Genomic DNA, 26,033 nt, shown 5'->3' with positions numbered 1-26,033 from the left:
ATACGAATAGGGACATCAAATTGAGTTTTTATTTCTTGATAAAATAACTTAAAAATTGCATCCAACTCAGACCACTCTTTCATAAGATAAACATAAGTAATTCGGGAATGATCATCCACAAAAACAACAAAATACTGAAGACCAGAACGTGACAAAATTTGGATAGGACCCCAAATATCAGAATGAACTACATGAAAAGGACTGGACACCCGACTTCTATCCTAGGGGGAAGGAAACACGATGGTGTTTACTAAATTCAAAGACTTCGCACGGTAAGACATTGACACGGCCACAAGATGGGACCATCCGCTTGAGATTCCAAAAAGACAAATGCCCACGACAATGATGCTGATATGGTGAAATAGAGGACTAAAGTGCAACTTAAGAAGATAACTCGTCATCACTAAAATAATAGAGGCCACTATGTTCAGCGCCCCCACCAATCTCCCCCGTCGTGAGATCCTGAAAAACATAAGAATCAGGAAAGAATGTTACGAAACAATTAAGGATTTGGTAAGCTTACTGACAGAGAGAAGACTATATGAAAAACGAGGAAGATGTAAAATAAAATCTACGGAAAGCGATGAACAAGTAACAGAACCAAAACCAGCAACATCAACAGTAGAACCATCTGCTAAAGTGCCACGAGGAGATTTCCCAAAAGAACGAGAAGATGGTGGAAACGCCGGTCATATGATCCGAAGCACCAAAATCAATGACCCAATGAGTATGAGAAGCAAAACCAGCATAAGAAAAGCATAAGAAAAACCTCTCTGAGCAAATGTAGCGGTGAAGGAAGATGTTGTAGAAGTGAGATAATGGTACTCATCCTCTGAAATAGTAACCACACGAGGACAGGAACTAGATCCCTCAGTCAATAAATGCCCATCATCCTCAGAGATAGTACCCTGATGCGCACACAGATGGCTATAAAGAACCAAACAATTATCAACCGTGTAATTGGTCCCACTGCAATGAGTACAATGCTGAGGAACGCGACCGCGACCACCAAATGTTTGTCCACGGCCAAAATCACGACCAAACGCGTGGCCTCCTCGGCTTAAGTCACGACCACCTCCCCAACACCAGGGGAATAATGACCACCAAAAGCAATGTAGCCAAAGGATCAAGAGGCAGTGGAGGAGCAGCGCTAGTATCAGATATAGAAGATTGCCAAAGACGGCTAAACACTTCACTCATAGGCAATTCCCGCCCCCCAGCAGTTGACGACAAACAAGAGTGAAAGACCGAGGCAAACCAGACAAGAAACGAGCCCCATTCAAGTTATCACAGACGATGCGTAACCTGAATATCGATAGAGAAAGGCTAACAAATGTTAAGCTTCTCACAAACACCACTAAACTTACCATAATATTCTTCCAAAGTAGAATCACCAACGCTAAGAGAGAAATATGCCTGATAAAGATCAAAAGTCTGACTCAAATTATTAACCTCGGAATATAACTCCTTAGCCCGCTGCCAAACCCGTTTACCAGTATCGCAAAAGACAAATGTGCTAGCAAGCGCGGGCTCCATACTATTCCACAATCAAAGACGAATCTATGCACCCTCAACCACCCAATTGGCATGAGTCTACTCAGTTGGCTTAGGAGGATCATCTGTTATATAAGCATACTGTTTGGAGCCCATAAAATAGGTTTCAGCTGACTTAGCCCAAGTAACATAATTCTTGCCATTCAAGCAACTAGGAGTGATCAACATCATTTCAAGATACCAATTCAGAGAAAAGCTAGCAGCAACAGAAATAGAACTAGATGTAGAGATAGACCCCATTGTAGTGGGGTTTTACCCGAGCTAGGGAAACCATACCCGACGTGCGGTACATGTGGGAACGGTAGGGACACCATGTGAGGTGCATCGCAGAGGATAAAAGCCGACCACGTACGAAGCACCGGAGCACCACAAGGAGTGCATACGAAAAAGGTACACGTGGCAGCGCAGCAGCCCGGTGTGAGGGAGCGTAAAACCGAGCAAGGTCATCAATGGACCGTAGTAAGAAAAGGTGTTCGGCATGATTGCCGAGCAGAGGGTACAATCACATGGAATTGACCCAAGCTAAGCCAACCAACAGGATAGGGCGGTTAGGTTATTCTGAAATGTATGAAAAGGGCTCCTTGCGTGATAGGAGCGGATCCTGCGAATGAGGGAACGATATATTCTGTTGTAATAAGTAGAGATAGAGCTCTAGTATGGAATGAATTCCATATAGAAGGGTTTCCTAACGATAATAGGATTTCGGCTTATTGGGGGAAAGAGCCCAGAAAGGTTAGGGTTTCACATACGAGATAGGAAACCTAGGGCAAACGAGGATACTTGGAGAGCAAGTTGCACGAAATCTATAAATATGAGGTAAATCTAATGAGAGACGTTACGTTTTATGCAGTTGTAATATTATTATCTTCCTTACGAAGTTAGGGTCTTTAGTACAAATACTAACTTAGACATCGAAGGGCCTTTGCCGAGGAGAGGCAAAGGTGCACTCACCCGTGTTTGTGTTGCAGGTTTTAGGGTTCCGGAAAGGCTGTCATGGGCAATTTGATCTCAAAGAGTAGTTCTACATTAAGAGGACTTTTCCCTTACACCCATAACACAAAATCTCAACAACCAACAATGAGCAACCAAGCAACAATCCTCCTGATCGACCGAGATAAAGAACCCAACAGGCCAAACAATAATCAACCGACACCAACAAGCCACAAACAACGAACCAAAAAGATTTAACAGCCAATAATCAAAAAACATGACAGCAAACTACCATAGCAAATCAGAGGCAGGGTATGAATACCAACACAGCAGCAAACCAAGCACCGACAAGCACAAATGAGAGCAAAGAACCGGAACATAATACCAAATCAAATCGCAAACCCAGAGCAACAACAAACCGCAATGTCAAGCACTGTTCAAACTTCAGACTGGTTCAAAAGAAATCATGTATTTCGAACTCAATTGAGAGGTTTTCGAACACAAAGCTCAGGCATGGTGGTCGATCGGAGCCTCGTCGATGGTGTCTGAGAGTTGCCGGCGATCAGCGAGTGACGTCGGAGGGTCGCCGTGGGTGGGCAACTACGGGATGGGGTAAGGTTCAGGGAACAGGGGTGGGTGGTGGCTGATGGTGGTCGATCAAGGGTTTCGGTGAGGGTTTCGGTGAGTGGCTGGTGAGTTTTAGCAGATTGAACAAGGGTGGGAGATTGGATTTCTGTGATTTTGGGGATGAAGATAGCGGGGTCGATTTTGGGGGTGGGTTTCAACTGTGGGGTTTTCTGTGGTGGTGACCACAGTGGTGGTTAGTGGTGGTTTGAGATTAGGGTTTAGGCTTTGTTCTAATACCATGTTGTCAAAGAAAGGAAAAAGTGTTTAGGGTGCTAATCAACTCTAACAAGAGTGACTATTGTAGGTGGACAAATTCAAGCAGTGCTTTGAACAGCACTGGAATGCTACGGCTTCACGTGCCTTTTGAACGTAACCCTAATCTGTCAATGAAATCCCTGTCCTGCAAAACAGACAAGGAGTGAGTGCACCTTTGCCTCTCGTGGCAAAGGCCCTCCGATGCTTTTGTTAGTATCACGTACTAGCAATCAAACCCTAATTATCAGTAGGAAAGCAAATAGAATGCAGTGTATTGCGTACCTTTTTCCTCTAGGTATACCTCTTATTTATAGATTTGCGTATGCTTGCTGGCCAAGCATTCGTATTGCCCTAGGATTCCTAACTCGTATAGGAATCCCAGGATATCAAGGATTCTCGTTTCCTTTATCAGTTTATTTCCTTTAATCCTTGTAGGACTCTTTCCATAACAAGCCGAACATCCCATACTTGTTGGGTATCTTTCTCAGATCCTATATTCTCGGGATCTTATCTTTTAACAGAATACCAGTGATTCTGGACCCTTCTAGAATGTTCCCTCAAATAGGACTTCTCTCTCTGTTCGGCCATCTCATGGCCGAACAGATGGCCTGGACCAGTTACCTCACGTGTTACTGGCCCTAAGGAAACAATTTGAACCATATCCTTTCTAAGGAGCTCTCCTCCTGTTCGGCTCTCTCTTGCCGAACAAGTTTCTATGAACAGTGGCATCTCATGTCATTTTCCTTGTATTTGGTCCAATAACGTCTCATGTTATTGCACCGAGAATCGTACAACCTCTCTGGACCATTGACTTCTCATATCACTGGTCCACAGCGCGTTGACCTTTTTTTCTGACCGTGCTCGGGCTCATTTTGTACCTGTTCGGGAATACCTCCCTACAATTGCTCCCCAGCTTTGCTCGTTTATATTTTACTCAGATGACGAGTAAAGCTCTTTTACCGAGCAAATTCATTTTGTTCCTGCAATGTTTCATCACGTTGCTAAGAAAAAATCATCTTTTCTTGTGGCCGTCACAGGCTTTTTAGCCCTAACCTTTACACGTGTCGATCATCGTATTGCTTTTACATTAAATACGAACGGACGTGTTTATTGGAAAACGGAACGTTCAAACGGCGTCTGGGGTGACGTTTCACGTACATCACCAACCTTTAGGGTATTTTTGGGTTTTCGTCCCATTTTCAAAAATCTCAATCTCTCTCTTAGATTCCCTTAGCAGAAAGAGGCGATTTCAAGGTTTACCCGCCATTGAAGCTCTGTTCATCATTTCAAGACCTCCTTCTCTCTGCTCTTAGGGATTCAATCGACTATTTTTCGTAAGTCATCATTCCTCTCCTTACTGCTCTTTTTCTCTTGGTGGATTGTTCACAATCTTTCGTTAGGGTTTCATCGTCCCCTTTCTTTATACTTCAAAGAACCCCAAAAGATTTTTTGGTAATGGGGAGATTTCGTAGACATTGTAATACTCCTCAAACCATGGCTAGTTTCAGATCTCGATATGGGATTCCTGACAACGTAGCTACTGTTTTGGCTCCTGAGGATGCCATTCGTGAAAGCTTCGATTTTGACACCCTTCACATTCCAGTAGTAACCGTCGTTGAAGGCGGAGTTAGGTTTCCCTTAGCCCCTCTGCTCCGCCAAGTCTTAGCGTATTACAGGCTTTCGCCAATGCAGGTTTCTGCTAATTTCTTCCGAGTAGTTATGGGCATAAATACCCTAAACCAAATGTTAGGGACTTCTCTAGGCCTGTACGATATTCACCATCTATACAGTATTTCCAGAACTGGGGACGCCCTCACTTATTATCTAAAAAGTAGGGATTCTAGAAAAAAGCTAGTCCTTGAACTCCCTGACTCTGCTCGAGGGGATGATGACGACTTTCTGATCGTTACGGGCAACTTCGAACCCAGAGATGAGGACGACCAAGTGATTGGTTTTCATGCCCCTCACGTATTCGGGAGCCCACGTTAGTGCTTTCCCCTAATTTCATATGTTTTGTCCTTTTTCATAGGAAGAGCTTTTTCGTGCTTCTAATTACTTGTGCTTTGTTTCAGCATCAAATATCAACCGTGGTTATAACATCATAACCCCACAAGTTCACGTAGCGGATATCAGACGAGCACTTGCATTCAACGGCGAAGGGACATACCTTGCAGGCCGAGCAAGAGCAGCTCAAGTACTTCTCAGCTACAAAGCTTCATACGGTGGGTTTATTGATCGGCGAACCCGAGCAGCTGATAACCCTGCAGTAGCTGGTCCTTCAAGACCAGTTTCTGAACAAGAAGAAAGGCGTTCTCGGACACCTCCGATCTCTGACGAACCAATCCCTCTTGCTGAGGAAACTTCCAGTCCCACATCCAATTCGTCTTCCAGCGATCATACCCTCTCACCTCCAGAGATGAACCGGCCAATTGATTTAGGCAGCCTCCTCACCATTCCTGGTCGGAGTCGTGGTACTGTTCGGGGCCAAGGTGTTCAAGGTCGTGGTCGTCGCCCCCAGACTCAAACAGATGCTCCCCCAGGATTTTCTCTTGAAGAGATTGAAGCCCTTCACCGTGAAAAACGTCAACGAGTGGAAGAAACTCAAGAAAGACCCCCAACATCCTCCTCATCACCTGCTCCCATCTGGGCTCCTCCATTCTCGCACGGGAGCCGAGCTATCACTGCTCGGGACAGTGTCGAGTCAGAAGGCACTGCCCTTGCCCTGTCTCAAGCTTTTCTGCTGCCAGGAGATATGCAGAAGGAGGTGGCAAGCTCGCCTGACAACCTTCTAAGCTCATTCATGTCTCACAATGCCAAGGTAAAATTTCGCTTTTGTAAACCATAGCATACCATAGCATTTGGTATCCATGTTTAACTGTTTTGAACGTTCCAGGTGATGCAAAAAATGGTGGCTATGGCTCAAAAGCTTAGCCAGTCTGAGCCTCAACGTGTCAAGCTTGTAAGTGAGAACACCAAGCTTCAACGTACCATCATCAGGCTCGAGAAAGAAAGGAACCAAGCCTTGGGAGTGGCCGATGGTTTAAAGGGACAACTGAAGGGGGCGGAGGACAGTCTTGCACAAACTTTGAAGGAGCTTGAGACGACCCAGACTGAAGCCAAAGCTGCTTTTGAGAAAGGATATAATGAAGGAATCAAGGTTGCCACGGAAAGCTACACAAGCCAAATGCCTGGGATACAAGACCAAGTCTGGGTGGCCTCTTGGACAGCTTGCCTTGCCAAAGCTGAGATTCCTGAATCATCTCCTCTCTGGACCAACATTGAACTACCCAGTGCTGCTAGTCAAGAGGAGGATATTGCAGAGGAGATAAATGATGAGCAGGTGGTGAACGTGTCTGCTGAGCAACCTGTTTCTGAAGTGGAGCCTCAATTTGATATGACCAACCCTGGCCAAAAGGAAGTCAGTGATGGTCAACTTAGAGATGAAAATACCACAGATGATGTGATTGCACCAGTAGATCCTGTAATTGCTCCTACAACTGTGCAAGATCTCACTGAAGATGAATGAGCTCTGTCTTTCTTTACATCTGTTTTTGAATTATTCCTGTCAAGATACCTTTTCCACATGTTTCTGTCATGGGTGTTTTGAAATGTTTAAGTATTTCGTACTTATGTAAGTTTCACGTACTTTTATGCATATATTCGTATGCTTCCAAGTTTGTGCATATTTTCGTATGCTGTGGACTGTTGGTGCATATACTCGTATGCTTTTATGCATGTATTCGTATGCACCGTAAGGGTTCTCGTACTTTGAATATCTCGTGGCTAACATATACTTGTTTAAAGTTTATGCATGTCCGTCCAAGTTTCTCAAGTATTTCGTACTTGCGTTCTCACAAGTGTCACGTACTTTAAGTTTCACGTACTTAGAACAATTCTCAAGTATTTCGTACTTGCGTTCTCACAAGTGTTTCGTACTTGCGTTTAAGTAATTCGTACTTAAATGTTTGAAGTTCACACAAGTGTTTCGAACTTGTGTTCAAGTGTCACGTACTTAAATGGATATCCTATACCCTGCTCCCCAATACGAATGAGGGAAACCAATGTCGTGATTCGTATTTAAAACAAATACCAAGAAAACAGCAGTTTAGACTAAAAACGTAACTTCATTCATAAACTGTAAAACCCAAGAGGGCGTTACTCGTATCCCTTGTAAAAATAACAAAACTAGAACACAAGAGAGTTTTATTCGTAACTCCCACACAATCACGATGTGCATAAAGAAAAATTATATAAAAAACTTTCTCAGATTATGGACATTCCAAGATCTTGGTACTGGGTTCCCATCCAAGTCTGCCAATCGATAAGCCCCAATGCCCGCGATTTCTGTAACTCGATATGGGCCTTCCCAATTTGCCCCTAGCTTTCCCTCATTAGCCACTTTAGTATTGCCGAGCACTTTTCGTAGCACAAGATCTCCAACACCAAACTCTCGTGGGTGTACATTCTTGTTATAACTTTTGATGAGCTGCTCTTGGTATGAGGCCAAGTGCACCAAGGCCCGTTCTCGTCATTCCTCGGCAAAGTCTAACTCAATCTCCAAGGCTCTGTCATTTCCTCCACTTTCAACCAAAGTGGTCCTGTTGGTCGGCAGACCTATTTCTAATGGAATAACAGCCTATGTTCCATATGCTAATGAATAGGGGGTCTCTCCCGTAGACCTCCTAGGCGTTGTTCGGTATGCCCATAGAACCAATGGCAATTCATCGGGCCATTTCCCCTTTGCTTTATCCAAACGTTTCTTAATCCCATCAAGGATTGTTTTGTTTGAAGCCTCTGCTTGTCCGTTGCTTTGAGGGTAAGCTGGAGTCGAATAATAATTTCTTATTCCATACTGGGCACAGAAAGTTTTGAATTTCTTCTGAAATTGCGACCCATTGTCTGTAATCAACGAATAAGGTACCCCAAAGCGAGTTATGATGCTTTTCCACACGAACCTTTCTATCATAGGTTCAGTGATCTTGGCCAATGGCTCAGCCTCAATCCACTTAGTGAAGTAATCTGTTGCAACTAGTAGGAATTTTCGATTCCCAGTTGCCTTGTGTAGTGGACCCACTATGTCCATTCCCCACTGAGCAAACGGCCAGGGACTTGTCAGCGGCACCAGGTCCTCGGCTGGTGTTCGAATCATTGGTGAAAATTTCTGACACTTCTCACAAATTTTTACGTACACCTTAGCATCTTCTTGCATGTACGGCCACCAATACCCTTGGGTGATTGCTCGGTGGGCTATGGACCGACCACCAGCATGGCTTCCACAAGTCCCCTCGTGAATTTCGTGGAGGAACTTTTGCACCATCTCAGGATGCACACAAAGCAAGTAGGGTCCTGTAAAAGACTTCCTATATAGTTTTCCCTCTGGGGATAACCAGAACCGAGCAGATTTGGTCCTGATTTTATGTGCCTCCTTTTTGTCCAAAGGGAGTACTTCATCTCGTAAAAACTCCACTATTGGGTCCATCCAACTTGGTCCTTGGTTCACGTCCAAGACCATCTCTACACTTCTCCCAATGCTCGGCTCAGTCAGATACTCCACGGCTATTTTTCTTTTAAACTCAGATGGCACAGCTGCGGCTAACCATGCCAATGAATCTGCATGAGCATTCTTTCCAGAACTTATCTGCTCAATATACACCCTTTCGAAGGTATCGAGCAGATCTCTGGTCACCTGTACATATGCCGCCATCTTCTCGCTCCGGGTTTCATATTGCCCGGACAGTTGATGGACTACGAGCTGTGAATCAGAATACACCCTAACTCGTTCAGCTTTTAGGGTTTTTGCACTTCTCAAACCAGCTAAGAGTGCCTCATACTCTGCCACATTATTTGATGCATTGAACCCTAGCCGAACAGATAATTCTAACATTGACCCTTCAGGGGGTAAAAGCACAACTCCAATTCCTGAACCGGTGTTGCAAGCTGACCCATCAACAAACAGCTTCCATTCCAGGGGATCTTGTTCGGCTAATGCCTGTTTCTTCGTTACAGGAGACTTTGCTTCACACTCCTTTCTCGTAGGAGGCAGAGGTGCAACCGCAGGTGAGAATTCTGCCACAAAATCTGCCAACTCCTGGCCTTTGATTGCTGTGCGCTGCTGATAGTCGATGTCATATTGGCTCAACTCAACGGACCAAGTTGAGATCCTTCCCGAGAAATCTGCCTTTCGGAGCAATGATTTTAATGGGAACTCAGTGTAAACCACAACTTTATGGCTCTGGAAATAATGTGGCAATTTTCTAGTTGCTGTCCTTAGTGCTAGGACCAATTTCTCGAGGGGCAAATACCTTGTTTCGGCATCTAACAAAGTTTTGCTCACATAATAGACTGGGATTTGCTCGGATCCCTTATCTCTTAAAAGTACTGCACTTACAGCATGCTCAGAAACAGCTAAGTATAAAATTAGAGACTCACCTGTTTCTGGAGTCGAAAGAAGGGGAGGAGAGGCCAAGTATCCCTTTAGATCCTGAAAGGCTTGTTCACATTCTGCTCCCCATTCGAACCCTTCCCTTTTCTTCAACAGCTGAAAGAAAGGTCTGCACTTGTCACTTGATCGGCTAATAAATCGATTAAGAGCTGCTGCCATCCCAGTTAATCGTTGGACTTCTTTCGTTGTCCGAGGACTTTCCAGATTTTGTAAGGCCTTTATCTGGTCGGGATTTGCCTCTATTCCCCTTAGAGTTACAAGATGGCCCAAAAACTTTCCAGAGCCGACTCCAAACGCACACTTCGAGGCGTTGAGTTTCAACTTGTATTTCCTCAAAATCTCAAAAGCTTCTCTCAAATCTGCAATATGGCCTTGCCCAGATTTACTTTTTACCACCATGTCATCTATGTAAACCTCCATAGTTTTGCCGAGCAATTTTCCGAACATGATGGTCGCCAGTCTCTGATACGTTGCCCCTGCATTCTTCAATCCAAAAGGCATGACATTATAACAGTACAACCCTCGTGGTGTAATAAAAGACGTCTTCTCCTGATCTGGCCCAAACATTGCAATTTGATGGTATCCTCGATATGCATCGAGAAAACTCATCCGTCCATATCCCGTTGTTGCATCAACCAACTGGTCAATCCTTGAAAGAGGAAAACTGTCCTTAGGGCACGCCTTGTTTAAATCTGTGAAGTCAACACATACGCGCCATTTTCCGTTCTTTTTCTTGACGACAACAGTATTTGAAAGCCACTCTGGATAATAAACTTCCCTTATTGCCTTGGCTTCCAACAAGTGATCCACTTCTTCAATTACAGCGTCAACGTGCTGTACGGCTGCCCTTCGTTTCTTTTGAATGACCGGTTTATGCTGTGGATCTATATTCAAATGATGGCAGATAACATCTGCATTCACCCCAGGCATCTCCTCTGGTGTCCAAGCAAATACATCGACATAAGTTTTCAAAAAACTAATCAGTTCGTTTTCTTCCTCTTCTGGCAGTGATTCCCCAATTAAAAAATACCTATCTGGATCAGTCTCTTTGATCAGTGTTTTCTTCAAATCCTCAACTACCCTCTCGGTTGGGTCTTTTCCAATATCCTCAATGGTCGGCAGATCCGGAATTTCCACAGTATTAACATGGTGGGCATTATGGACTCTTTTTATGATGGATACCAAACATTGTTGAGCTATCTTTTGGTTACCTTTGATGTGCTCAATCCCATTAGACCCTGGGAACTTTACCATCTGATGGAAAGTTGAAGAGATTGCCCTCATCTTGTGCAACCATGTTCTCCCTATAATCACGTTATAGGAAGACGGTACATCCACCACTAAGAAGTCGGTTCGTAGCACTACTGTCCCAGCCCGAACAGGCAGAGTTACCTTGCCTAACGGCCAAACTGCTCCTGCTCCAAATCCGACCAATGGAGTTACTGATTGTACCAAATCTTCTTGTGTGAGCCCCAGTTTCTTGAACGCATCATAGTATAGCACTTCGGTGCAACTCCCTGAATCCACCAGGATTCTCTCCATATCATATTCCCCAACTCGTAGGGTTATGACCAAAGCATCATTGTGAGGTACCTGGACTCCTCCCAGATCTTCATCCGTAAAAACTATGCCCTCGTTACTTGCCCTTTCGTTGCGCCCTCTTTTCTTCCCCAACTGCATTACATGTTGGTCATGTTTCACTTGTCTCTGAAGCAATCTCACCTCATTTCTCGTATAAGGTTCGGCTAATCCATGTATCATATGGATTACCCCTTTTGGAATCTGTTCGTAATCCAATTCCATTGCCTTGTCTTTATCCTTTGAATCTTCTTGGATAAATTCTTTAAGGTAACCTCGTGAGACCAAATCATCAAGATGTCGTTTAAACATCTCACAGTCCTCTGTCATGTGACCCCAATCCTTATGGTAACTGCAGTGCTGATTCGTAGCACGTTTTGCATCTTTATTCCCACCAAGAGTTGGGGGCCATTTGAAATATGGTTGATTCTTTATTCGATAAAGAATCCTGTAAATGGGCTCTTTCCAAACCGTGTTTATTGAAAAGAATGACTTGGGATCCGGGGCTTGTTTATCCTTGTACTGCTCTTTCTTCGCCTGCCCATAATCTTTTCTTTCACGATAAGTTTTGGGCTCTGGCTTGTCAGCTTTCTTTATAGGTCCCTTAACTTGCTCGGCGGCCAACTTACCATCCTCTCGAAGGATGTCATCCTCGTTCCTGGCGTGCTGCTCAATTCTCTCCATCAATTTTGCCAATGTCTGCACGGGACTCATGTTTAGAGACTTACGCAGTTCCCCCCGAACAGGTAAGCCTGTTTTGAACGTGGCTATTGCGTATTCTTCACTACATCCCTCAATCTCGTTGAAGGTTTCCCAGTATTTCTTTGCATAAGTCCTGATCGGCTCGTCCTCTCCTTGTTTCATAAAAGAAAGACTCTCAAAGGTTTTGGGAGCTTTCCTGCTCGTCAAAAACCGTGCAGTGAATTCCTCGGCTAATTGCACCCATGTTCGGATGGAGCGTGAGCCCAATTTGTGGAACCAGGACAGAGCAACCTTCCCCAAACTCGACGGGAACATCTTGCACATGATTGCATCATCCCCTTCATGCATAAACATTGCTTGCTGGTAATGCTGTATATGGGCCACGGGATCAGCATCTGTCTCGTAGAGGATGAATGTCCCGTGCTTTACCCTGGTCGGCAATCTAGCCTCCTGTAACTTTTTTGCAAAAGGGGAGGATGCTATATTCTGCAGTGCTTTCCGTGCTGCTTCCCGTGCAGTCATGGCTTCATCCTCCGGTCCTTTCTTGGATCTAATTCGTTTCCAATCGGAATCAGGTCTCTCGTACCTGTCCCTATGATGTTTTCTACTCCCTTCTTCTTCGGGGGTAAAACTCCGACCTCTGCTTCTCCTCTTTCTTGGAGATACCCTCCTTCGCTCGGGTGTTCGGATCCTGCTCCTCTCTTTTCGTGGAGAAGTTTTATGTCGCCTCGGGGTCAGACTTCTGCTTCTGCTCCTCCTTCCTCGTGAAGGAGCCTTTTGATACTGTACCAAAGCGTATTCACTGCCTCTAGAATTTCTTCGAGATAGTCCAGAGTCCTCCGGATGTTCTCTGATTCTCTCTAGTTCTCTGATTTCATGTTCTCATTTTTTGATCAAACGAGCATACTCCTCAATTTCTTGTCTCTTCTTATCAAGAACGTCTTCGCTACGGTATACACTTCTGGAGTGTGCAATCGATTCATCCCCTCGATGGGATTTAGTCCTTCTCGTGGACTTCGATGCCGTCTCTCCATCTCTATTTCTGGAGTTGCCGTGGATAGTAAGGGGGTGGCCCTTACTCGTGGTCCTTTTGTGTCCTCCTTCGGGCTTTCTCGGAGCCCCGGGTGGAGACTTATCCCCTCCTCCAATTAACACATCCTTTGGGTCGTGTGGCGTTGCTGGCTCTACTTCCACCATGGTCGTATTTCAAAGGGAACTCTTTCGTTTCCCACAGACGGCGCCAATTGTAGGTGGACAAATTCAAGCAGTGCTTTGAACAGCACTGGAATGCTACGGCTTCACGTGCCTTTTGAACGTAACCCTAATCTGTCAATGAAATCCCTGTCCTGCAAAACAGACAAGGAGTGAGTGCACCTTTGCCTCTCGTGGCAAAGGCCCTCCGATGCTTTTGTTAGTATCACGTACTAGCAATCAAACCCTAATTATCAGTAGGAAAGCAAATAGAATGCAGTGTATTGCGTACCTTTTTCCTCTAGGTATACCTCTTATTTATAGATTTGCGTGTGCTTGCTGGCCAAGCATTCGTATTGCCCTAGGATTTCTAACTCGTATAGGAATCCCAGGATATCAAGGATTCTCGTTTCCTTTATCAGTTTATTTCCTTTAATCCTTGTAGGACTCTTTCCATAACAAGCCGAACATCCCATACTTGTTGGGTATCTTTCTCAGATCCTATATTCTCGGGATCTTATCTTTTAACAGAATACCAGTGATTCTGGACCCTTCTAGAATGTTCCCTCAAATAGGACTTCTCTCTCTGTTCGGCCATCTCATGGCCGAACAGATGGCCTGGACCAGTTACCTCACGTGTTACTGGCCCTAAGGAAACAATTTGAACCATATCCTTTCTAAGGAGCTCTCCTCCTGTTTGGCTCTCTCTTGCCGAACAAGTTTCTATGAACAGTGGCATCTCATGTCATTTTCCTTGTATTTGGTCCAATAACGTCTCATGTTATTGCACCGAGAATCGTACAACCTCTCTGGACCATTGACTTCTCATATCACTGGTCCACAGCGCGTTGACCTTTTTTTCTGACCGTGCTCGGGCTCATTTTGTACCTGTTCGGGAATACCTCCCTACAACTATTATTTATAATATGAGAGACGATGTTACAATACTTGACTAAGCAATGTGGGACAAAGACTGATAGTATTCTAACAAAAACAATTGCTGAACATTGTAATTACATAAAACTTGATCCATCATATAAATACTTAAAGACATATTTAGAGCCCCAAACCTTGTTACTATTAAAAAAATTCATCACATAGGACGTGTTCGAACTTTGAAGGTTTCGGTGTCATCAAGTTTCCATGCTTCTTACAACTCAACTCACTTCAATAGACTTCTCCCAACTGAAACCTAACAGCTTATGGATTATCTAATTTTGTGAAGAAGCTGCACAAGTGCACCTATATTCTGCACTCGGCAGTATACACTCAAATCCCAGTGGGCTGTTTTCCTTTTTAGACTTTTGATTTTCTGTGGTTAAGGTGAGGGGTGTCGGACCCCATAGAGTTTGCATATTATGTACACATATTCACCTAATACATAAGGCTCCTAGAAGAAGCAAAAATGAAACAACTACAAACACAATCAACAGCGGCAGAAATTAATGCTTTGACCAGTAAAAATTAACTTGATGACTTCCCACCTTTTCTACCTTCAGCTGGAAGAATGTGTTACACAACCAGGGACAAATACCCTCCTTGATAGTTGATACTGATTTTATTCTAATCTTGACAAAAAGGATTTATTGCATGTCTTTTGTTTGACCGCCGAAAAGATTTTATGTATAGTTTCACAGATGAATGGATATGGAACCAAAAGGTCTCAAAAGTTTTCAACAGCTAGGAACTGAAGTCCATTCACAAACCTACAAAGCAATTCCTCTATACCCGCCAAAATGCACACACATATCCATAACCGAACAAATGGAGTTCCATCTAATCACAAAATTTTAGGGCATCTAAATTATCTCTACATAAAAATGACAAAAGTTGTACCCACCTTTTGCATTATCAATTGGCTCAACAAGTATCAAAAGCTCCTGTAATGCCCGATGATGTTCTTCCAAAGACAGAGAAGAATTGTTCAAGTCATCTATTGCAATTTGCATCAATTCTGCGTCAGACGGTATTTTCAAACTCTCCATCACTTCCTGTGTGGGCAAAAGAAAGATCAGAAAATCATACCGGTAGGTGGTACCACTCTCCCAAGCCCTGACCCCCTATAAGAAGCCATTCCTTTTGACTCCTACAAATGTATGTTACAAAAAAGAACAGATCAGAAACTTGATTCTATTTCCGTTCACACCATTATGCTGACCTTAAATTCTAATTGACTTTGCTTTAGATTCTCTGAAGATAATTGTTGGACACTTTCTGCAGTCTCCTTCAACTTAGTAGGATCAGAGTGGCCTGGTTCAATTGCAAGAACGAATATTATCAACATCACCAGCTTATAAGTACAACAAATTCCATCAAGATATAGGACTAAAATAAGAGGTTATCAATAAAATGTAAAGCGAGACAAAAAAATCTTAAAAATTTCACCAGGCAAAAAAAGTTCCATCCAGTAAAAGAGTGGCTAATCTAAGACAAAGGAGGTGAGGGGCTGGTACACTGGTGAAAACTCGGACTTTGTTGGACAAGGCCCAAGCTTGAGCCCCCAGAGCCCCTTATTGGGGCTAAACATACTCCTAAGTCCTAACACTATTCACACGCGGTGGGACCTTACCTTCTGACGGAAGTGCGTGCGGTGGTGTTCTCTACAGTTAATGGTGTGATGTGACAAGGCAATACTCCATGGTGGAGGTGACGGGGTACCATACTTGTACTTCCATTTGGCAGACAAGGCAAGGCCAATAAAGAACCATGAATCAGGGTGAGACATTTTTAAACCAATAACTGACATTAACATTTAGGCTCAAGACACACTCTCGAAGCTATACCCAGCTGCCAAGATGGGAGAACACAAACCAGCCTATGCAGCTAAAATAAAAGCATCCTTGCATAGCCTGCAAAGTTAGGCAATACGAGACCATGTGATGGCATCTTCCTCTAGCAGAAGAGTCTGCAAAAGCTCCAAACAAGATAGTTGTTGGAGTTTAGGGTTGCGGTGGTTTAGGATTAGTGTTAAGACCCAACCCTGATACCATGTTAAAGCCTCCAACTCAAAACCAATTGACAATGAGTCGAGAGGCCTCCCAGGCTAGGCGCCTCTCCACTCATTGCCAATTGGTTTTCTCCCAAACTAGTACATGAGCCTATCCAGCCTCTCCACTCATTGCCAAGGTTTTGAGTTGGATGCTTTAATAATAGTTACAAGGTAAGTTTAGACGTGAATCAATAGGCAAGAAAACACCGCCCAAGCACAATTTCCTTGTTGCCCAGCCAATCATGCGAAATATAAAAGCCAGCCATGAAGCATGCTCGTCCACAACTACATGAAACATACCCGCCGTCTCCACCATTAAATCAGAGGGTTCAAGCCTCTGGGTTCAGAAAATGTACTAGAATTTTTATATTTTTGACGTGTAATTTGATTTTTCCTTAGTATTGTATGCACTAGATCAGTAGTGTGAAGACAAAATGAATAAAATTCACTTAAATTTTTAAATTATTAGATAGTATAGCTCAACAAAGTAACACAAACAAAGCCCAATAAATTTCGAACTACAATAAAAAAAATTAGTGTATATAGAGTTTACATCACAAAAAAATTCTACATATTTTTGTCACCACTGAACTCAAATTCTGGAGCCGGAGCCGCCCCTGGTCACCTAATACGAAAATTCCATGAGACATGAATCCATGGCATCGGTTTTGGCCCAACCAACAATGACAATAATCAAGACACAATCTTACAATTGCTAATCTTGTAAATGGTAACACTAGAGGTCGCAAACTTAAAGCACCACACCTTAGTTGTCGGATCCTTTCGTCAGGTAGATGAATTCACACCAAAACCTCAAGCACACTTTCCCAAACCAGAACCTCCTAGGAGGCTCACTTCAACCAAGAAAATAGCTTGTTCCTAACTAGGATAGAACCTTTCAAGCATATGAATCCCAAAGAAATAAGAGAAGAGCTACAAAGCAAAAGAAAATACAAAGAAACAATAAAATTCTATGAATAATTAACTTCATATCGATAAGACTATGTGAAAAACATTTACTCAAATTTATCGAGAACTATGTGGTAAGACTTTGTGGAAAAGAATAACCTCCAAAAAAACCTTCACTGAACAGTAGGGATAGCACTAATAGAGTATAAGATGAGAGAAAATAGATTAAAGTTATTTGGACATGTCTATCATAAGTCGATCGATCCTGTAGTTTGGAGTGATATGGTATGGTACTATGGTGGATGGTAGCACTAACGGGAGAGAGAGACATAAATTGACTTTAAAGGCACTATCAAAAGGATCTAGATTTTTTGGATATTAGTGGAACATAAGGTCATCTACAAAGCTCAATGGACAACAAATTCATGTACGTGACCCCAACTGATTGGGACTTAAGACCCGACTTTGTTTGGATTGGTTTGATTACTTAAAAGTTAACACGAACATAAGATTTACTTGTATTGGGAAAAAACATTCGCAATTTTCTAGTATAGTATTATATATTATCCAAAAGTCTCCCCACGCGCTCCCAAACGTGGAGCTCCTATGATCCTTGGGGAGCGTCCACTCTCCTGCTCCCATTCCAATCCCGCCCCCGCTTCATGCAACTAAGGCTACAACCTCAACGTCACTAACCCCAAGCTATGCAGGAGAAGAAGAGAGTCTACATGAGGGAAGATGACAGAATACAGATTGGTAAACCATGGATCCAACATGAGAAAAGGCAAAGACCCAAACTACCTATTTTGGCAATCTCACATAAAATGAACAGAAACAACCTTCATAGACCAAGAGGAGTCTACCACCTAAAAATGAGAGCAACGCCGAACTAAAAGGGACCACCAAAAGATCTCAAATCCAAAATACAGATATCGAATCAGTCCAGAGCTAGTAGACCCACAAGGTTAAAGTAGAAAATCCACATCAAACCTTAGACCAAATGATTCTTTGAAGCAAGCAAAATTCAAAAACCACCACCTAGATGCTCACAAGGAGCCACCAATATCTAGGATGTTGTAGTTATATAGAAGGCAATACCCTCCATGTTTTACTTTGAAGGATAGGTTCATGTTCCTGTGAACGTATAATTTAAGGCTCCTATTATTTTAGTGTTTCTAAGGATAGTTTAGTGATAGCGTTAGTTATAGCTCTTCTATTAACCTAGTTAGCTTTGTATTCAATTGTACACTTTTATTATGCAATAAACATTACATTTTGGCACTCCCCTTCGCAATCCATCATGGTATTAGAGCTCTGATTGAGAGCTCTTAGGTTCAAGTCTCTCAGTTTGCATTTGTTTCCTGTTGGCATTCTACTTCCCTAGGGTTGTAAATGAGCTGAGCAGCTCGCGAGTTCGGCTCGATTCGACTCGATAAGGGCTCGGTTCAGCTCGGTTCGAAGGATAAATGAGCGAGCTCGAGCTTGATTTTGCGGCTCATTTGATAAACGAGCCAAGCTCAAACCTAGCAGGGCTCGACTCGAACAGGTTTGTCTCGGCTCAAAATATATACGTTCGGCTCGGCTCGGCTTGAACATGCCAATATATAAGTTCGCGAACAGGTTCATCTCGGCTCGAAATATATAGGTTCAGCTCTGCTCGGCTCGAACATGTCAATATTCGGTTCGACTCTATTCGTTTAGCCAATTTTTCAATATTAAGGCTAAAAAGTTGACGAATTTGAGCCAAGCCGGCTCGTTTATTCCAGACTGAATACTAACGAGCCGAGCTCGAGCTTTGTACATTCTTGTCGAGCCAAGCTAGAGCCGAGATTTTCCGGCTTGATTTGAACTCGAGCTGAGCTCGAGCCAGACAAATTCTGATCGAGCCGAGCTCGAATATGCCAATATTCGGTTCGGCTCAGCTCGTTTACACCCCTATACTTCTCCCTTCATATTCCGGTTCGCTCTATATGGATGAAAATTTCCATCTCCACATGCAAGATGGGGTTGCAAGTGAGGGAGGGTGTTAGATAGCTTGATATAAATTGTTGGGCCCATTTCCTAACAATTTTAGCTTTTGATACCATTAGTAACTTAACATGGTACAAATTGGTTTTCAGCCTAGCACCCATGATTCTGCTCTCTTTGTTCGTGGCACTTCTCATGGCTGGGTTCTCCTCTTGCTATATGTCAACGACATGGTCATCATTGGTTCCCATTGTGATGCTATTACTGAAATGAAGCATCATCTTTTTCATGCGTTTGAAATTAAAGATCAGAGCCCCTTCATTATTTTCTTGTCATTGAGGTTGTCTTCTCCCCTCAAGGTGATCTCTTGTCTTAGACAAATATGCGACCGACGTTCTTCATCGTGCTCAACTCACTAGTGACAAAACTATTGATACTCCTATTGTGTTACATGCTAAGTTCTCTGCTTCAGATGAGGTTCCTCTTGATGATCCTACTGAGTATCGCGAGCATGTTGGTTGTCTTGTCGAGCATGTTGGTTGTCTTGTTTATCTCATTGTCACTCAACTCGATATTGCCTACATTATGCATGTCGTTAGTGTGTGTATCTCGGTCTCCGAATTGGGTTGCATCACTTCGTATCTTACGGTATGTCCACGTGATGTAGGACGGCTTTAGGACACTTAGAGTATTGCTGCCTACAATTACAATAATAATAATAGTACTTGGATAAGTGCACAAAGAAGAAGAAGAAACGAAAGAAGGAAGGAGAAGAGGGAGAAGAGAGATAGAAGTGCTTCACCCTCACAAGGGTTAGACGGTTTCTGCAATGAAGGACCGCAGCCCAAACCCCAATTACAATGGCCTTAGCCTTGTAACTCAATTCATTAATCAACTCTGTGTTGGAAAGAAAGATTACATCCATACTTATAGGCTAAACAATGGCCTTTCAAAATCATAGAAGTCTAAGTGACATGAACCTTTTTTTTTTGATAAGTTAAGTGACATGAACCTAATCAATCAACACATTTAACAAGATAATGAATGAACCTAGATATAAATGCATACATTGAACCTACTAACAATAAGATGCAAAGAACTTAAATGTGTTTAATGCATAAATTGAACTTTGTAACATGTGTTTAATAAATCTAGATGAATATTAATGCAAATACTAAATTCATGATGACCCTTGAACTACCAACCACTATGGATGACCCTTGAACTACCCATCCTTGAACAACCACCACTGCCAAGAATCTGATCTTCTAAAATTACTAAAATACCCTCATCTAACAATCTGCCCTTTTTGGTTGACCTCAACATTGTGGCACCATGTTCTAGTGTTTATTTGTCTCTTCAGGCTTATCCAGATGCTAATTGGGCTAGTGATATTTCTGATTGAAAGTCTACCTCTATATTCAGTGTTTTTCTCGGTAAATTCTCTTATTTCCTGGAAAAGCAAGAAGCAATCTGTTGTTACTCGTTCTAGTGCCAAGGCTGAGTATCGTGCTATGGCCCATGCGACTGTTGAAGTGGTTTGGCTCTGCTTACTTTTATTGAATATGGGTGTCCTCTCTTTTCCTCATGCCTCTTTATTGTGATAATAAGAGGACTACCCAAGCAAAAAAAAGATAATAAGAGCTCCATTCAAATTATGGATAGTTCGGTGTTCGATGAGCGCACAAAGCATATAGAAATTGATTGTCACTTTATTCGCCACCATCAACAGTTAGGTAGTATTGCTCTACCATTCGTCTCCTCTTCACTTGACTTGGCCAACTTCTTCATAATGCACACTGCTCGATTTCATTTCCTTTTGTTATTTTGCAGTTTTTGGAAGGGTGGTTGAGTCATACATTACTTAGGGCTTTTCTATTCAACCTATTTAGCTTGTATTCATTAGTACACTTTTATTATGCAATAAACGTTACGTTTCGGCTCTCCTCTTTGCAATCTAACATTTCCTCTGCCAATTGTCTAGAACTAGCTAATCTAACTACTTATCCACATTCCAGACCCAAGATAAAAGACTCCCCACTCCAAGTATAGAATTTGACTTCTCACAAACTCCTCTAGTCCACTTCCAAATTTGGGAAATAATCATATTCAGGCTCTGAACTGCAGTTCTGAAACATTATGTTTTAAGTAATCAACCTATAATGACAATGCACATTTTATGACTAATACCTCTAAAATCTCATGCGCCAAAGTGACAACAAGTTGGATGATCTCCAACTCAAGGGAAGAGAAATGGAAAAAGTTACAAGAGAAATTTACCCTATGAAATTCGCTTGTGGGATTGCGTTGCCCAATGTATTTGGATGCCTTCATCAAAGAAGGAAATATAAGTGAGTTTGAATTGGGAAGCTTAATCCACCAAGTTACTCAGGCTTTTCAAGTACTCATCCTCATTCTAAGATGGACAAGGTGGAAAGGTGATGTTACATAGCCTCTTGGATTGTAAGCAGCTTCCGTCCCGGTTTGATTGCTTAGGTTCTCAGGTAGGATCTTTCTAAGGTCTGGGTTAGTTTTGTGCTTGTTCGCCTTTCATTCGTTTTTGAGGCCATTGCATATCTTTCCTTATGGTTACAAACCTCATACTTACCACGAAAAATAAAAAAGAATTCCTCCTGTTGTATTTAGCAAATCAGTATCCTTTAACCAACTGCTAACTTCCCAATCCAAACAATATTCTTACCAAATTCTAATACAAATAAAACTGATTCTCAACACTGCTTCCCAATCCGCCAAATACGGAGTAATATAAAAAGAAAAACAAGAAAGCAAAACTTTAACAAAAACAAAAAAGACATAAAGAAGAGAGAGATACCTATGGCCCACTGCAACATCCCGTCGAGGGAAGAAAAACCGCCGTCGAGTTCTTCCAAGAGGGTCGTGGATCCGTCCGCATCCCCCTTTCTCACCAGATCTCCCTCCTCCTCTGCGCTTGACCATATTACCCCTCCCGAACCAGACTTGTTTACGCGTACTACTTCTGCCCTAATCATTACCATCGACGCCACCAAAATGAACCAAAGTGCTACACAACTACTACTACTCTTCTTCTCCATCCCAACTAAACAGCGCAATTCGGAACCAAGGGTAGGGTTTTACACTTGCTGAATTTTTCTTCTTCTTATTTCGTCGCTCTGTGGTTTTCTTTCAATTTTCTTTGTGTTTATCTGGATGATGATTTCCGGAGAGTTCGAGACAGAGAGAATCGAGTAGTTTCAGCAAAGCATATGATAGGAGAAGAACGCCGGCTTTATCTAAGAGAGAAACTACACCAATAGTACGGCCCCGTTTCCACTAATTTCCACTAAAAAAAGCGCTAAAAACTTAGTACGTATTTTGCTGATAATCAAAAATTCTAACAGCAGGACAATCCGCATAGAATCACGCAAAGACAAACGCGTTTGGTCTTATTTTGGATCTCAAAAAAATCTAGAAAAATATCCATAAATTTTTGAATATTATTTTATGGGGTCCTGTAAAAAATCAGCTCCAGCGGATATCGATAAGTATTACTTTTGGATAAGTATTGGCAAAACTGCTCAGTTCGCTCCTACGAATCCAAAAGTAATACTTACCGATATCCGCTGGAGTTAATTTTTTACAGTGCCCCATAAAATAATATTCAAAAATTTATGGATATTTTTCTAGATTTTTTCGGGATCCAAAATGGGGCCAAACGCGTTTGTCTCTGCGGATTGTCCCTGCAGATTGTCCCTGCTCATAGCAGGGCTGTTTACTAATCTCTTCATTAAAGAAAACGTTGTAAAAAAAAAACTGACAAACTATCAATAACTTATTTACTAATAGAAAACAACTTGACATTTTTTAATAATTTATTCATTATCAAAAATACCTAACAATTTCTCGACTATAAATAAAAATCTATTTATTAATTTTTTTTACTACTGAAAACACCCCGCTATGAATTTTCTTTTTCTCTTCTTGGTTCCTTCACTTCCAATTACATTTGATTTTCAACTCTGAATTTTACTTATTTTACCAATTCATCCTATTAGTCACGGTCTCAAAAATTTGAGAAATTCTTGTCCTACATCTTCTAGAGCATCCACAGTGAAATAATCAAAAGTAGATAATCAAAAGGTTCCACATTATCTTTTGGTTATCCATTTAAGAGGTTGCTAAGATTAGCAATGTAGACATCCACAATGACATAATCAAAACTTGACACATTCTCTGGCCTTTGCCCCAATCTTCAAAAGAGTGTTGTCTTTTTTTTCCGGCATTGATAGGGCTCTTAAAGTCCAGTTGGGTAATATCCTTCCCATCCCTGAGGGTATTCTCCCTGTGCATTACTTGGGGGTCTCTCTAATTTCTTCCAAACTTTCATACAATAATTGTGTCCAGCTAAAGGAAAAGATTCTTCAGAGAATTCAGAGTTGGTCAACAAAACCGCTATCATTTGGTGGTAGGACTCAGTTGATTAGCTCAGTTTTGTGGAGCATGCAAGTATATTGGTGCTCCATCTTTATCCTTCTCCGGAAGATGTTAAAGGACATTGAGAGTTTGCTCAGGGCTTTTTTATGGTCTGGGGTTCATCTCAAGTAGAGAGGTGCTAAAATTAAATGGGAATGGGTTTGTGCGCCAAAAGAAGAAGGGGGTTTGGGTTTCAAGCCTCTTAAAGAATGGAATAAGGCTACTATGGCAAGGCATTTGTGGACTCTCAGCAAGAAATCAGATTCCTTGTGGGTTAAGTGGATTCATTCATATGTCATCAAACGAAAATGTCTTTGGCACATGAGATTACCACAAGATTCTTCTTGGACCATCAGGAAACTATTCAAGCTCAGGGATCAAATTCAACCCCTTATCAAGTATGTGGTTGGCAATGGGAGTAAAATTTTTCTTTGGTTGGACAACTGGCATACTGAAGGTCCTCTTTATAAGGTGTTTGGGGAGGCTATTGTAAGGAATGTTGGGAGTTCCCTCCTTGCAAAAGTTTCATCAATCATTCATAATGAGGATTGGCATTGGCCTAGGCAACGTAATAGGTAGGGCTATAATGCAGATCATGGGGAGTACTCTTCATACCTTAAGGCCTAACATTTCAATTGAGGATTCTGTAGTTTGGGTTCCTTCTTCTTCAGGTACATATTCTGTTAAATCTGTTTTGGAAGCTCTGAGAACTCCCAATCCAAAGGTGCCTTGGGCTTCAATTGTTTGGTTCAAACAAAACATACCCAGATGGGCTTTCATTATGTGGCTCGTATGTTGGGGCAGACTTTCAACCAACGATAGACTCTTATCCTGGAGATTGGTAGCGGATCCTATGTGTGTTCTGTGTGGGAGTGTGGCTGAGTCTCATGGGTATTTATTCTTCACTTGTTCATTCTCATCCCACATTTGGTCCAGAGTCCTTGAAAAATTTGGAGTTTGTCGGTGTCCAGTAGAGTGGGATCAGGAGATAGCCTGGGCATTCCATCATCTGAAGAAACAGGGTTTCCTTCAATGCTATACAAGTTAGCCATGGCTGGTTCTGTGTATTACATATGGAAGGCTAGGAATGAGTGCATTTTTTGCAACAAACACTCTAATCTTGAAGGCACTATGGAGCAGCTTGTTCTTGATGTTCGGGATAGAGTCTGCTCTTGGAAAAAAGTGGGCAGCAATGGTGTTAATCAAGACCTTTGTAAAGCCTGGAATATTTATGGGAAAATTTTGCTTTGAGCTGTCTGTATAGCCCAGGTTTCTGTTTTTTTTTTTAGTTTGGGTGCGTCCTTTTTGTAATGTGTTCAGGGGTATGCCCCTTTGTTTTCCTTTGTATCTTATCTCCTTTTTTGGTAATAAAATCTCTTTTACCAAAAAAAAAAAAAAAAACTTGACACATCACATTTTCAACCTATAAAAATCTAAAAATTGGCACCATATAAAATAATTTTTTTAAATAATTTTAAAACTAATAAAAACAAGTTATTAGAAAATAGAAATTTTTTGAAAACTTTTATTTAAAAAAACACTTTTCAGAAAAAGTTTTAAAAAAAACAGTTTTCGAAAAAAAAGGCTTTTTTTTAAAATAACAATTTTTGAAAAAAAAAAAGACAGGGAGAAAATGTAAAGACCACTAAATTTGGTTATTGGTAAAATGTTGCTAGTTTTGATTATACAAGGGCCAAAATTTGATGAATTGCTAAGATTTTAAGTAGCACTTTTTGAAAAAATATTGCTAGCTTACCCTATGATTTTGGTTATTCCACTAATACTATTATAGAAGTTTAGTTCACCATAACTTCTACAAATGGCAACGGGACGGATTGGAGCAGATATCAACATATCCGATCCGGATATCCGAAAATTTATATCTACCCAAAAATCGTCGGGGATAGAATGAGAGATTTTCACGGATATCCAAGGGAAAGTTTGGAATCCATATTTGCACGCCTATCCCACTTTATAAATCAAGGGAGCTCTCCTTCTATCGTTAATTCTCACTTTGGGACAAAAGAATACCACCCAAACTCAGCAAAAGAAAACAGGGCAACTGTGCACATATGAAACCACCATTATTTCTCTTCAACGGCCTCAAATCACGACTCTGGGGTGTTTGGATCCTTCATTTTTCCATTTTTCATTTCTCTTGTTTCCATTTTCAGGTGTTTGGCTATTTGTCCCCAAAACCCATTTTTTTCAAGACTCATTTTTAGAGTTTGAAGATGGAGAGCAAAAGGCAAAAAGTGCTCCAGAGGAGCTTTTTCCATTCCCATTTTGTTCTCTCAGCCTGCCAAAAGACATCCATACCCTCTCCTTTTTTGGATAATTCATCAATACCCTTGGCAATGCCCACGCCATTTTCTCTCCTACCCCGGCCCTCTAGTTAGCTAATATTGATCTGATTAATTTTCTCTTTTGCTTGTT

At 41.9% G+C, this 26,033-nt stretch overlaps 2 protein-coding genes across 3 annotated transcripts in view; one reads left to right on the top strand and one right to left on the bottom strand.

Moving 5' to 3' along the window:
• The window catches only part of LOC131311340 (uncharacterized), a 39,139-nt gene extending 16,663 nt beyond the window's left edge, over positions 1 to 22,476 (bottom strand). For both annotated transcript variants that reach the window (XM_058338753.1, XM_058338752.1), the window contains exons 1-3: positions 21,979 to 22,476; positions 15,438 to 15,529; positions 15,120 to 15,270 (exon numbers count right to left, since the gene is read on the bottom strand). In XM_058338753.1, coding sequence (XP_058194736.1) covers positions 15,120 to 15,270; positions 15,438 to 15,529; positions 21,979 to 22,219 — 484 coding nt within the window. In that variant the 5' untranslated portion in view covers positions 22,220 to 22,476. The remainder of the gene's footprint in view (positions 1 to 15,119; positions 15,271 to 15,437; positions 15,530 to 21,978) is intronic.
• A 1,346-nt stretch (positions 22,477 to 23,822) lies between these two features.
• On the top strand, positions 23,823 to 24,848 carry LOC131309479 (uncharacterized). Its single transcript, XM_058336106.1, has 3 exons — positions 23,823 to 24,165; positions 24,269 to 24,488; positions 24,572 to 24,848. The coding sequence occupies exons 1-3, from the start codon at positions 23,823 to 23,825 to the stop codon at positions 24,846 to 24,848; spliced, it is 840 nt and encodes a 279-aa protein (XP_058192089.1).
• Positions 24,849 to 26,033: the final 1,185 nt, after the last annotated feature.

Source organism: Rhododendron vialii, chromosome 12a (genome assembly GCF_030253575.1).
Source record: "Rhododendron vialii isolate Sample 1 chromosome 12a, ASM3025357v1".
NCBI classification, from domain to species: Eukaryota; Viridiplantae; Streptophyta; class Magnoliopsida; order Ericales; family Ericaceae; genus Rhododendron; species Rhododendron vialii.
This window is presented reverse-complemented; position numbering and strand designations above follow the sequence as displayed.